The 13942-nt window shown below is 37.9% G+C and overlaps 1 protein-coding gene across 1 annotated transcript in view; it reads right to left on the bottom strand.

Moving 5' to 3' along the window:
• Positions 1–13942, bottom strand: part of LIPK (lipase family member K) — a 30143-nt gene that overhangs the window by 11489 nt on the left and 4712 nt on the right. The window contains exons 3-7 of the mRNA XM_017510108.2: positions 12311–12509; positions 11216–11325; positions 9504–9640; positions 4283–4429; positions 2338–2409 (exon numbers count right to left, since the gene is read on the bottom strand). Of these exons, the coding sequence (XP_017365597.2) occupies positions 2338–2409; positions 4283–4429; positions 9504–9640; positions 11216–11325; positions 12311–12509 (665 nt within the window). The remainder of the gene's footprint in view (positions 1–2337; positions 2410–4282; positions 4430–9503; positions 9641–11215; positions 11326–12310; positions 12510–13942) is intronic.

Raw genomic sequence — 13942 nt, 5'->3', positions numbered from 1 at the left:
CTTAGACTATTCTGTGTGTGTTTTTTTTTAGCTTGAATCTCAGATATTTTTCCTACTTACTGACTTAGTCCTGATTTTTAGTTTAAAAATATTCCCATCATGATTTATATTCAGAGAGGCAGCAGTCTGCTGCTATTGAAATTCTGAAAGCTTTTAGCAATGGGAGGCAATAGGATGTACTAGTTAGGAACTTGGGCTCTAGGATCAAATCTGGTGATTTGGTTTGGCTCTGTGTCCCCACCCAAATCTCATCTCTAATTGTAATTCCCACACGTCAGGTGAGGGACCTGGTGGAAGGTGACTGAATCATGGGGGCGGACTTCCCCTTTGCTGTTCTTCTGTTAGTGAGTTCTCACAAAATCTGGTTGTTTGAAAGTGTACAGCACTTCCCACTTTGTGCGCTATCTCTCTCACTCTCTCTCTCTGTCTCTCTCTCCCTCTCCCCCCTGCTCTGCTGTGGTAAGACATGCTTGCTTCCCCTTTGCCTTCTGCGGTGATTTTAAGTTTCTTGAGGACTCCTAGTCATGTTTCCTGTACAGACTGTGGAGCTGTGAGTCTATTAAACCTCTTGTTTTAATAAATTACCCAGTCTCACATAATTCTTTATAGCAGTGTGAAAAGAAACTACTATACCTCATTTGTATCCAGGTTTAACAGATTACTGAATCTGTGATTCAAGGTAAGATACTTATGAAATGAAAATGATAGTAACATTCTTTCTTAGGATTGTGAAGAAAAGCATGTAGCACCTAGCAATACTCAACAAATAGCTTTTTTTAAAACTAGTATTACTATCATCATCATGATCATCACCCTTGCTTTAGCTGCCTATGTAATTTACAACCAAATATTTACCATCCCCCCATCCCTACTTTTTTCTATTCTGAAAAGGGCTTCCTGTCAAAAGAGAAAAGTTTTTCTTAAGAGAAGTTAACTGTAAAATGTATAAGGAATAGGCAGCCATGTGTAATGCTCACGCCTGTAATTCCAGCACTCTGGAAGGCTGAGGTGGGAGGACTGCTTCAGTCCAGCAGTTCAAGACTAGCCTAGGCAACCAAACAAGACCTCATATTTGTAAAAAGAAACAAAAGTTATCTGGGCATGGTGGTGCATGCCTGTGGTGCCAGCTACTCAAGAAGCTGAGATGGGAGACTTGCTTAAACCCAGGATATCAAGGCTACAGTGAGCCATAATTGTACCACTGTACTCCAGCCTGGGCAATATGATTGTACCACTGCATGCTTTTATTTGGCTCAAAAAAAAAAAAAAAGAGAGAATATGCTACGACGTTTGTAGAATGAATAAAATTATATGTATAGGTAGCAAGAAGAGCACATATTAAGTGCTCACTAACTGTGAAATTCCATGTGTACTACCTGGAAGGCCATGTGCTCATAAGAGGACCTGTCTGTCTCCTCATCAATAGGAGGACCTATATCCTGAGCATCTTTCTTCCTAAAGGAACTTGAAGCCTATCTCCTGGGGGTCAAACTCTTCCAAGAATTTCAGAAATCCTCACCTAGTATTTCAGGCTATCTATAGTAGCGATTCTCTAAAATAAGGAGCAAATTTGTTAGGATATATGTTAAAATGCAAATTCTCTGGTGGGGTGGAATATATTAAAAATTTGAGAAGACACCACCCATAGAATTATGTATATTTTGTTCACTTTTCAAAAGGGGTTGTGTCTGAGCCACCAGCCAAGAATATAGGCAAAGATTACATGATAAACAAATGAATGTGCATGCATGTGTGCATACATGCACACACAAAGACACACTCACACACACACACAGCTCAGAAAACCAAACCAATTTAATCTGACTTATCTTTGAGCTTTCTGAATATTGAGCTATATAACAAAACAAATAAAACTTTACCTGAGGGTAAAACATAAGCCATAAATTTAATTCTTCCCTAGCATTCAGTTTGCTCTGAATAAAGCATTATTTCCACATTCCAAAATGCCCCATACATTGATTGGAAGATGAATAGCTCTTTCTGGAATAAGCTCCATCATTTTATATAAAGTTTTATTACAGCTGATGACTTTCTGAAAGAGGAAATAAAAGCCTTCCCTTGAAAAGGCAGTTTGGAAAAATCTAAGGATCAGATTTCAGTCAGAATATCTGAGAACTATGCTCAAAACCCAGACAATGAGGACAAGGAGAAGAAACGGGAATGCAGTAGATAAAAATGAACAGTCGATGTTGATTCCGAAACCATCAATGTGACAGTGGCGGGTGCCTGCAGAACCCTGCAGTGAGCTCTCTGAGAGCCCTTCTTGAGGGTCTTGCAGAGGTATGTGTGCATCAAGCAGGAATAAGAAGCACGTACCTGGGCCCAGTGCAGCATATTCTGAACAGATGTTCCTGCAGGATTGTGTGACAAATAAACATCCAAGCGACTCTGCAAAGAGATTATTTCTTATCTAGAGGCTAATCATATCATCATATCACAAGCAAACATTTGAGAGAAATTTAAATACTTTATTTTCCTTTTTTCCTTTCTTTAAGGAAAAAAAACATGTACCATGTACTCTGAAGACATATTAACCAAAGAAGCCCATCTTTAAGAACTTCTTCCTCCACTAGCTCTGTCCCATCCTCAGTAGTATCTTCAGAAAGCTTACAGAGAGCATCCCACTTGTCAAAAACAAAAGGAAATCTATCTTTCTTTCCAGACTCAACTCTCTAGGTCCAAGGGTGTAGGAGATTAAAGGATAAAAACTCCAGTGATCTTTTCCTTCACCCCATGTTAAGTCCCAAAGGACATTCAAAGAAAGTTGTTGACCCTAAGACACTGAAAATTGATCTAAATGTTGCCTTTTGTTTTCTGAATTTTAAAATGTGGTAAATATTCTACAGGACTCTGAAAGTTTGTGGGGCAGAATCAATTCAGTCAGTATATTTAGATATCTTATGGATAAACACACACATACACACACAAGAACAAAAACAAAACACACACACAAACTCTCGATTCTCTCGTATTTTCCATTGCACTATTTTTTAAATAAAAAGAGCTATTTTCCACCAAAGTAAACATCAGAAACACCTTAAAGTTTTAAAGATATGTTAACCTACTTATAAGCTATCCAAACGTACTGAATAAAAATCAAAATCTGAAAAGTTGAGTTCTGGACATGTGACTTTTTCAAAGTTCCACCAGTATTACTTATGCACCCCTGGTTATGGTTCACTGAAACAAATGTCCTTGAAGGCGCCATAATATTCCGTAAGCTCTGCTTTTTGGCAGGAAGATAAAAGGTGATTTGACGAAAGGTGTCCATATGGACAGCAAAGGCCAATGAATAGTCAAGGGTGTTATTTTGTGATGTCTTTCTTTAGCAAACTCTTAGGCTATGCTGAGAGGGTATTTTTAAAATACACTGTTTTGTGTTTGCTTCAAGGTCTTTTTACTCAGCTCTGCCTACATGATATGCTTTCATCTACACCTAAGCTTGCATCTAAGTGATAGGCAAGCATAGTTTCCGTGGTACACTGAGAAAGTGAGAGAGGAACATAGAAAGGCAGTGGCTAAGATATGCTTTGCATAAAAAGCCTTTTATAAATCTTGCTTGAAAGCAAGAACAATTTTAATCGGTGCTTTCCACTGACTGGGAGAGTAGGCTCTGGGCAGAAGTCTGCAAGAGAGGTGGAGAACATCTTCAGCCTGATCCTTCCTTTGACTTCAAACACGTCTCCTCTCTTTCCCTCTTCCCTCTCCCAAATCTTTGGGTCATCATGGAAAGAATCTCGGTTAAGTTAGAAATTACTTGACAAGAACCCTGACACTGATCCCTGTCAGTACTCCTTGAACAATAAATTTGTAGCTGTTATTGAAGAACCATCCCTCCTTTTATGCGTTTGGGTTAAGGAAGTAAGTGGTTCACAAAATAACTTACCAAATCACCTGTGAAAGTGGAAAACCAGTAAAAAATTAAATACAAATGTCTGGACTCACCCCCTGAGATTCTACTTCAGTAGGTCTGAAATAAGGCTCAGGCACAGCAAGATAGATATCAAAACCATAGCCTTTATCTAAACAAAGGACGTTTCAGATAAGAGATGACAACTGTTGGCAGGAAAGCTTTCTTCTCAAATCCTCCTATGAAAGCAAGTTGACTCTCAGCCCTCATTGGAAGCCATGAATGTACTAATTACATTCCAAAAGCAAAAAGGAAACATTGAATTTTGGTTTTCATACAATCCAGAATGAATTTTCATCACTTCTGTGCAACAAAACAATTGCTTTCCCAGACCCAATTATTTACACCTACCATATTTAAGTTTTGCGGATCAAATCCACTCAGAGTAAATAGGAAGTTGCTGCAGATACGACGGAATAGCTTCCGGCTGCACACTTTGGTGGCAACGAATTTGTCAAACAATGTACGAGGGTAGAACATTTTGTCACCAAACAACACCTACAAAATAATTTCAAAACACCATCAAATCTCATAGGTGTGGATATCAAAAGTGGAGAAAGAGTGGTAGTTCAAACAAGGACTGCATAGTACTAGGTGACATCTGCTCGGTGTTGGTCCTTAGTGAAACCATGAGGCTTATTAAATTTTAGTTTTGTAATCTTTCCAATGCACCTCTTGATGGCTTTTCCAAAAAACCTTTAATTGGGGTGTTTTTTAGAATGCCCTTTGAGAAACTAGTTCCCACAGGAAATTGGTAAGACTTTGGAGTGAGGCGTATATGTGTTTCATTCTGGATTCAAACACATTCTATACCTTAGGAGAGTATTTAATTTTTATTATTATTATGAATTTTCTTATCTATAAAATAGAAAAATTTTCTCATAGATAGGGATGTTGTGAAGTTAGTAGGTCATATTTAAAAGACAATTAGTGCAGTTCCTAGCATCTGGAACAAATACTATTTAATTCAAATATAAATTAATGTAATGATTATTACTATCATAATTAGTGATTGATACAGACTCAAGCCATTTATTCCAGAATCCTTTAATGAATTATTTCTATAGGCAAAAGCTTAACCTACAAAAATGAATCCTTACTAGTGGAATTTCAGGCAGCGTTGCAAGTGAGTTCCTTGGCTTAACAGCTACTAGTTTTATAATCTTAGCATAATAAACTAGATATAAACATACAAAGACACTTTTCGTTCTTAAAACTTTGGAAACACCCACTTACAGTAAAAAATGAACACACATTTCTTCTGGAATTCTTTATTAACCAGCAATTACAACTAAAGAAAAATAATAACTGGCATTTGTTCACTTAAGACCTAATTCACTTTAAGACCTTCTCCTATCTCTGGAAAACTAGATCAAGTAAGTTCCTACTGAGCATAGCTTATTAAATTCTGAGTTTTAAAAATGGTTATCTTGCATAGTCAGATATAAATTTTATTTAATGGAATATTTGATATTCCATGGAAAATTAATGGAATATGTGAAATACCAAGATTTCATATTCTTCTTCATGCCCAAAAGAGGAAGAGAGGGACAGAGGCAGGGAAAGAGGAAGGGAAGGAGGAAGAGAGAGAGGAGGAGGAGGAGAAGGAGGAGGAAGGAGAAGAAAAAGGGAAGGGAAAGGAAGGACAATAATATGTTAAACTAGTTCAAACCATATCTCAATTCTTTAGGTCTGGAAAGTAATAATAAGCCTTGTACATATTATCTGATTGATCCAGACTCTTCCTCTTTTTGTCACAATCACTAGGACACTTGGATAATACACTAGATAATTGATTTAACTTGCCAAATTGTAATTCTTCCTGTGTAAATGTCCCCATAATAATTTAATAGTAGCAGCAGAATACACTCATAAAATGAGCTTATCCTTTAAAAGAATGTTGACATTTAGTTCATGTTTTCAAGTGTGACAACTTAGATCGATTGTCACATGAATAATTAAAGTAAAAGGCAGGATCTGACTTTAACCAGTAAACAAATTTACTTTTTATTTATCAATAACTTAGTCATCCATGCTTGGCAAGAAAATTCATGTGGAAGAAAATATCCAGTTCATATGAGTAATGAACAATGAAAATACAGTGTTAAGAAACAGGTGACATCTACCATAATGGTTTCTTGGTTCTCTGTTCTGAAACCTGGAGTTCGCTTTCCCAAATACAGACTAAATTAGCAGGACATTCTCTGACTCCACTCTACCTCAATATCCATGGCTGAGTGACTCAGCAAAACTACTATGCATTTGCCCAAAGGTGAATAATTTCTCCTTTACCCTAATCTAAAAGGGAGGATATTAAATCAGTCCAGCCAGCAGTATAGCAACCAAATACAGGGTAGCAAACATACCAACTTGTAGATGTAATTCCAAGGTGGCTGTGGAGGGGGCATGTTTGTCACATAACAGCAGGGAGCCAGGCTCCTTCTAGTAGCTCTTTGGGTATGTGTGAGAATTAGAAAAGGTACCCCTCTTTCTGGCAACATGGGCCCATGCCAGGGCATATGGCTTGCCACGCAGAACATGGGCTTGATTCAGCCCTCAACAGCTGATTGAGCTGGTCACCTTGTGCACTAACTTCTTCAGGCTGGCATTGAAAAGGTGGAAAAACCAGCACATATAAAAAGATCACTGACCATGGGTTGCCTGGTCACATCTGGGTTCAAATTCTGGCTCTGCCATCCATTGGCTGGTTGACTTGGGACAGGCTGCTTAGCCTCTCTGAGCCTTAGGTTCTTCTTTTAAGAAATGGAGAAAGTACTAACAATCTTTAATGTTGTAGAGACTTGCCAAAAGCAAAGGATCAAAGCAATCTATAGGTCAGAAAGAAAGTAGAATGACAAGAACACAAAGGCATACATGTCCAGGGGCAAAATGGGAGGTGAGGAAGGGGGAATGGATGAATAAATCTCCCAATTTCACAAACTCTACTCATTCTATCAATGTGACAATTGAGGCTTAGCATGGTTAAATAACTTGTCCAAGGTTACAGTGGCAGGAGGCAGAGGTAGAATGTGACTAGTTCTATCTGACTCAAGTCTTTATGTTTTATACTCAATTCAGTTCGACGTACATGAATTGGGTTGAATGTTAACAGAAATGGAGCAATTGAAAGAACTGGCAGTATCGGTGAAAAGGAAGTGCTAATCAGAGAGAAAAAGGGTTGTCTCATTCCAGAAGCTCCCATTAAAAAAAAAAAAAAAAAAAAAGAAGACTTTCACCAAGCATGCCTTCGAACGTCCGGCTGATAGGAGAGGAAAGGAGAAAGAAAGCCCCTCCCTCAAAAAGTCGAAAACATACCTAAACGTTGTCTATCATTTCAGTGTCGTATCTTATAGATTATTTTTTTGTTGCACAACTCTTGTTCAAATCCCCAATATCTATCAGCTGATGTGTTAGCAATAACCCCATAATAATTCTCCTCATCTGTGCATAACTCTTGTTCCATTCCCCAGCATCTATCAGCTAATGTGTTAACAGTAACCCCATAATTATTCTCCTAACCTTTCCCCCTCTTGATGTCCTTTACCCTTATCTGCTTGCATTTGGTTCCCAGAGGAATCTTTCTAAAAAGGGGCATAATGCATGTCACTCCTCTGTGCAAATATTTTACATGCTCCAATTGCTTATAAAATACATTCCAAACTCATTAATTTGGCACTCAAACCCCTTTAGAATCTGCCTCTACATTTCCAACATGATCTCTCATACTATCCTTTACAAATACTAATACAAGCTCCAGTAAAGTGAGTTATGTGTGGTTTTCCATGGCCTGAGCTTCACCACTCTATGTTGCTCATGTTTCCCTCTTATTTCAGAAAGCCTTTCTATACCACACTGTATATTGAAATCTTATCCTTAAGCCCAAACTAAAATGCCATCTTATCCAAAAAGTCTTTTGTGATTCTAACAGCTAGAAGTATTTTTGCTTTTTTCTGAGTTTGCCTAGCAATGTTTTTGCTCTATCATTGTATACTGGAGTTTCTACTAGGAATTAGTAGGTCATATGTGGCAATTCTTCCATTGGTACTATAGTTCCTCTACTGGAGTTATAATTTAGAAAAGGCAATCTTTCTAAAATTACAAATGTGATCAAGCCACTTTTCTATTTGATATTCTTCAGATGCCTCTCATCATTAACAGAACAAAGTCTAAACTCCTAGACATGACACAACTTCCTTCCATTGTCTCCTAATCTCTTCTTAGTTGAATCTCGTTCTACTCTCATGTACATCCTAGTTTTTACTCATACCAATTAGCTGAAAACTTTCCTTGTAGACATAGCTATTTCCTAATGCCAGGGCCTCAGAATCGTAGCTCCTAGATATCTTTTGGCTGAATTAACTTGAATTGCACCAAATCCTACACACACATCAGGCTATGGAGAAGTTTGAAGAGAACTATGCAAATGAAGAAGAATGGGAAGATCCCACCATCCCAAAATATCTCTTAATTATGTGGGAATACAGAAATAATGCAATAAATCTGACATTGTTGACTTAATAGTAGGACCAGCCCAGACTGAAATCTCAATGGTATAAGAGGCCCCAGTACCAACAGGCAATGTAAGCATGTTTTGTCATTTTCAGGTGGTTTTTCTGCTACTTGTCTTTCTGGGATATATAGATAAGCACTTCAATCATCGCAGGCTAATTTGCTTAGCTCTCAAAAATAAGAATCTTCTGTAAATCTTTGGGTTTCTGTCAGAATTGTTTCACTTTCATCTCGTCTCGTTGAAATCACTGAACATTACAATCACAACCATGGAAGGTTAAAATACAAAAAGAAAACACACCAACCCATGCAATGCAATTCACCTGGACTAGATAAAGGATCAGGTTAGTTAGCTGTCAACTAGAGGAGACTATGGGGCCTAGAATTTTGCCTAGGTTTTGGGAATTGTCAAAATGGCAGCATGCAAAGTATCAGGAAATGAAACAAGGTTGGGCATTTAGTGATGGAGGAGGGTAAGTTCTATAAAACCAATGTTAGCAAAAACAATTGTTAACATTTATTAAAAGTTTATAATATGCAAGACATTGTTTTAAAGGATATGCTGTATTAAATCACTTAGTCCTCATGGTAGTCCTATGAGTAAGAACTATTGTTACTTCACATTACAGATGAAGAGCACTTAAGGTCTTGACCAAATTTACCCAGCCAGCAAATCATAGAAATAAGATTCAAACCCACACCATCTGATTCCATCCTGTGAACTCAACTACTATTACCCCTAAAAAATTATGGGTCATCAGAAGGAAATTTAATCTACTAAATTCAACAAACCAATCACTCAAATAAGCTCTATCTGTGGTTCAGGAATGGCACAGTAGACACATTTCTAGACATAGATGAAGAAAGTAGGGTAGATTAGCAACAGGGGAATTCCCCGAACTCTGCTAATAAGATTGCACACATCATCGGTGAATTTACATGAATATCTTGAATACCTATTATTTTTTCAGAAGTTTGTAAAATGTCATTGGTCTTCTGTTGAAATCAGTGGAAACAGAGCTACTTTTAGTTATTTCAGATTAAAACTTGGGAAGTCACATACCTTGACTACTTGCCTGGAAAGAGTTGTTAGTTTTTTCATAGGACTTCTGGTGTATTTCACTGTGACGACTGGAGCCAGTGCAAAAAATATCTTAATCCTTTTAGCCAGTTCTGGGTTTGTAGAAAAGGCTATGAAAGCTGAAATGGAAGAAGATACTAGTTCACAGTTTTCAGATAATTATTTGTTCATTTTAAATGATAGTAAAAGTAGCCATATTAAAAACAAAACAAAAAACAACATACAATTATTACCATTTGTAGAGAATAATTTCTTAATTTCTCAAGAGTGGAATTGGCTAATTCAGAATAAAGTGTTCCCTGGGGAGTGCAAGGAGAAGAGGGTTCAAGCATCTACTGTGGGGCATGCCTAGGTAAACTCCAAAGCCCATTCCAGCTTGACTATAATCCTGGTATCAGACAAAACTGGGCTCTAAATTCGACTTCTTGTTTACTAGCTGTGTGACCTTCCCTCTGTGAGTCGTGGTTTTCTCAGTCTGTGAATGTGGATGGTAAAATCCTTATAGGACGATTTTTATAAAATCATTGGTTTGTTGAATTTCCTTCTGGTGACCTTTAATTTTTTAGGGGCAGTAGTTATTGAGTTCACAGCAAATCAGATGATTTATAAAATCCTTATAGGATGATTTTTGTGTATATAATCTTTATTAAATATGTGAAATATAAGATGTTACTTGGGAATATCACCATTAGAAAGAATTCTTCAATTCAACCATTTGTGGAGTATGGATGATAGTGGTTTCGGATGTTTGCAGTTTCCAATGAGAGAATGTATGCAAGATGTGTGACACAGTACAAGTATGTAAAGACCTAGGCCGGGCGCGGTGGCTCACGTCTATGATCCCAGCACTTTGGGAGGACGAGGCAGGTGGATCACGAGGTCAAGAGATGGAGACCATCCTGGTCAACATGGTGAAACCCCGTCTCTACTAAAAACACAAAAATTAGCCAGGCATGGTGGTGCACCCCTGTAGTCCCAGCTACTCAGGAGGCTGAGGCAGGAGAATTGCTTGAACCCAGGAGGTGGAGGTTGCAGTGAGCTGAGATCGCACCATTGCACTCCAGCCTGGGTAACAAGAGCGAAACACCGTCTCAAAAAAAAAAAAAAAAAAAGACCTACTTTATACGAGAATCCTGATTATAATTAAGATATAGAAAACAGACTGGTGGAAATCCTGTTGGTATTGTTGAGTTCTCTAGCCAAACAGCAGGGAGACAAATGGGCCTCACAACACTGCCAACATAGCCCTACCCACATCTGGCCTACTCCAACGCCTCCCTGACAACTAAAAGTCATACTGATTGTAGCAAATAATCACTGAGTTTTGTAATCTCTGTTTTCTTTCTTGAGTCCCTCACTAGACTGTGAGATTTTTAAAGAATGAATACCATATTTATCTCTGCTTCCTCAGCATATAACACTGTCTGACAAATGTCTGTTAGGCTTGCAAACAAATAAATGAATAATTCTCCCTCTTTCAGGCATATCTATCAACCTCCAAATTTAGTATTGAAGGAAAATTCCCTATTATCATTATTATTTAATTTACTGTTCAGAAATTAGCCAGAGGAAATGGTTTTCCAATTCAAGTACCCAAGCTAGAGACTGCACAGAGAGAAGAAATGCTGACCCCCTTCCATGAATATGGAAGAAGAGCCCCTGACATTTTCTGATCACATCTGCCCCAAACACACCTATGGTGGTGCCTTGTGAGTGGCCCACGTAGTAGAGTTGCTTCTGTCCAGTTTTCTCTATGATAAAATTGATAGTGGCTGAAAGGTCATATTTAGCCATCTCATCCAAACTAACAAAAAGAAGGAATAACACAATTAGAAAAGTCATCTCATAGTTAGGCCTAGAACATTTAAACACATTCAGTGCAAACACAAATACTTTGATTTTGTTAAATATAAGACTAGTGTCAATATCTCATATTAGGCATCTATGCAACTTTAAAGGGTGTCACCTTGAGTGCAAGTCAAAATTTTTAAGAAACCCAAATCAGAAAAATCTGATTTGTCAAGGCCTACTGATGCTTTTCTTGCTTTACGTGTCATTAATTCTATGACAGATTTATCAAACTCCTCTGAAAAGAGCAATTACCTGGAATGCTTATCTCAAAGAAAGAATAATAAAGCAAACAGATTTGCAGACCTCAGCCCAGACTAACTGAATCAGAATTTCCTGGAAAGAGACCCAGTAATCTGTATATTTATCAATGTTCATCTACTTCTGATCCTTTGTATAGTTTAAGAAATACTTACCTAGGAAATTATCTAGTCATTTGCAAGGGTACAATGGACTGTGGTATAGAATTAGGAAATGCCAATGGTTTCCAGAAAGAAGGCAGGCAAGGAGGCCAAGGAACACATGGTTTTTATGACCTCCAAGGAATGGTTCTTAGCTCCTATGCCAGTGCATGGGTTTGCTCCTGTGACCAGGTAGATGTGGCTTCTGAAGCAGACAGCACCCCCAGGTGCTGCTGCTGGTGACATTGCTGCTTAGCCATTCTGTAATCAGGCTTTCTTCTTACTATCCCCAGGACATACACACACACACACTCACACACAGACACCAGGAAAGAAGCAGGAGTTCTCAAACAGCCATGCAATAATAATGACAGTTCTTTAGAGCCTGTGAAGAAAGTCTGGGTAGAGAAGGAAAGGTTGTTTCCTTCTTATGGATTCCATTGGGTGCATTTGGACACACACACACACAAAAATCACTAGGTGTTTATACATATACTTGAGCAAAGTACACACTTTATTCATGAGTAGTTTTCTCCTTACCTGAAGGCCCAGTATTCTGGTGATTTGGGTGACAATTTAAGGTGTTTTCTGGACCAAGTATTTCCTCGGCTGTTCCCCAACCACACATCATAACCACTATCTGCCAGAAGGAAAGCCAAGCTGTTGTTGGGCAGGTTGCAAATCCAGTTACTGGCAGATGCAATTAAGCCATGCTGCAAATACACAGCAGGCTTTGGAGCTGCAAAACACAGGCAAACAGAATTTCATGTCTGAACTTCCTCAGTGTCTACAAGAAAAATCTCAATCCTGAATTTCTGTAGTATAGAAGAAAGGTTAAGAGATAAAATTTGATGTCAGGCAAACCTGGGACCTCGTCCCTTCTGAGCTACTTACTTGGGTAAGTTATTTATATTCTGTCTTGTTTTCTCATTTGTAAAGAATTATATATAATGTATTGTGTTAGGTACATGTGGAAATTAGATTGCCCTAGTTCAGAATCCCTTCTGATATGCATGAACTCCTTTGTGCCTCAGTTAAACTATCTGTATAGTGGGAAATAACAACAAATGCTATCTCCTAGAGTATTTATAAGAATTCATTGAGAACTAAAATATGTAAAAGGCTGTCTGGCACAGTAAATATTAGCTCTATTACTGTTATTCATATTAATAGCATTATATTTTTCAAGGCTCATCTGATTAAAAACTTAAATTTTTTTTCAAAATAAAAACAATTTAAAAATGCCATTTGTTGAATGCTCATTGAGTGTCAAGCACTGTGCTAGGTTTTATAGGCACTGCTTCATTTCATTTGAATTGTTAGCAAAAAGCAAGGTTATAGTTAGAAATTTACACAATTTAAAATTGATAATATGATACAAAAATCCTATTCCCAATGTAAAATAGGGACATTTTAACTAAGAAAGAAAAAGGAAAAAGAAGGAAGTGAGAAAGTATTGAAAAAGAGAGAAGAGAGGGAAGAAGTGACAAGGCTTTTCCTCTCCAAGTGGTTTGTGATGCTGTGTTGATATCTCAGGACCGTACCTCAGGCCACTTTTAGAGCTAGAATGGCTTCCCAAGAGTGAGTAGGCTGGACTCACAGAGAGCCTTCAGCCATTGGGAACAAGGAACTCTAAGAGCCTATGTCCATTTATCCACCTTTGGAATACAGGGAAAGAAGAGGTGTTACTAACTCTGCCAAAGTTAAGTATCATTAAATAGTTAAGTACCATCAGGCCTCTGTGATCTGCATCTGAGACACAGCACAGGCATCTCAGATAAGAGAAACAGTTTCTCGTTGTACAGCTTTTTGTCACATGCACTTTGGCAGCTATGTGGTAGAAATGACTAGAGAGACTTAAGTTTGGAGAGACTTAAAAGTTCTCTTGAGTATTTACAAAATTATTTGTAATTACGGAGCTATTTTGGGAAATGATTGGCTCGGTAAAGCCAGCAACAATATTATATCTTCCTCACTTTTTAGAAATCTAGAGTTTTTCTTTAAATAATTAGTCTTTCTGATGTTGAGAATTTTTGTTATTCGACATGTCAAAGTATAAAATGAGCTAAGAAGAGAGAGAAGAAAGCAAAAGCAAATAATTTCTGGGGAATTAATTGATCATTCCCTCCCCCTATCGCCCCCCCACCCCCAAACACACACACACACAGCCAC

Source organism: Cebus imitator, unplaced genomic scaffold (genome assembly GCF_001604975.1).
Source record: "Cebus imitator isolate Cc_AM_T3 unplaced genomic scaffold, Cebus_imitator-1.0 Scaffold431, whole genome shotgun sequence".
Lineage (NCBI taxonomy): Eukaryota > Metazoa > Chordata > Mammalia > Primates > Cebidae > Cebus > Cebus imitator.
The sequence above is the reverse complement of the archived record's forward strand: the minus strand, read 5'-3'. Positions and strand labels throughout refer to the sequence as shown.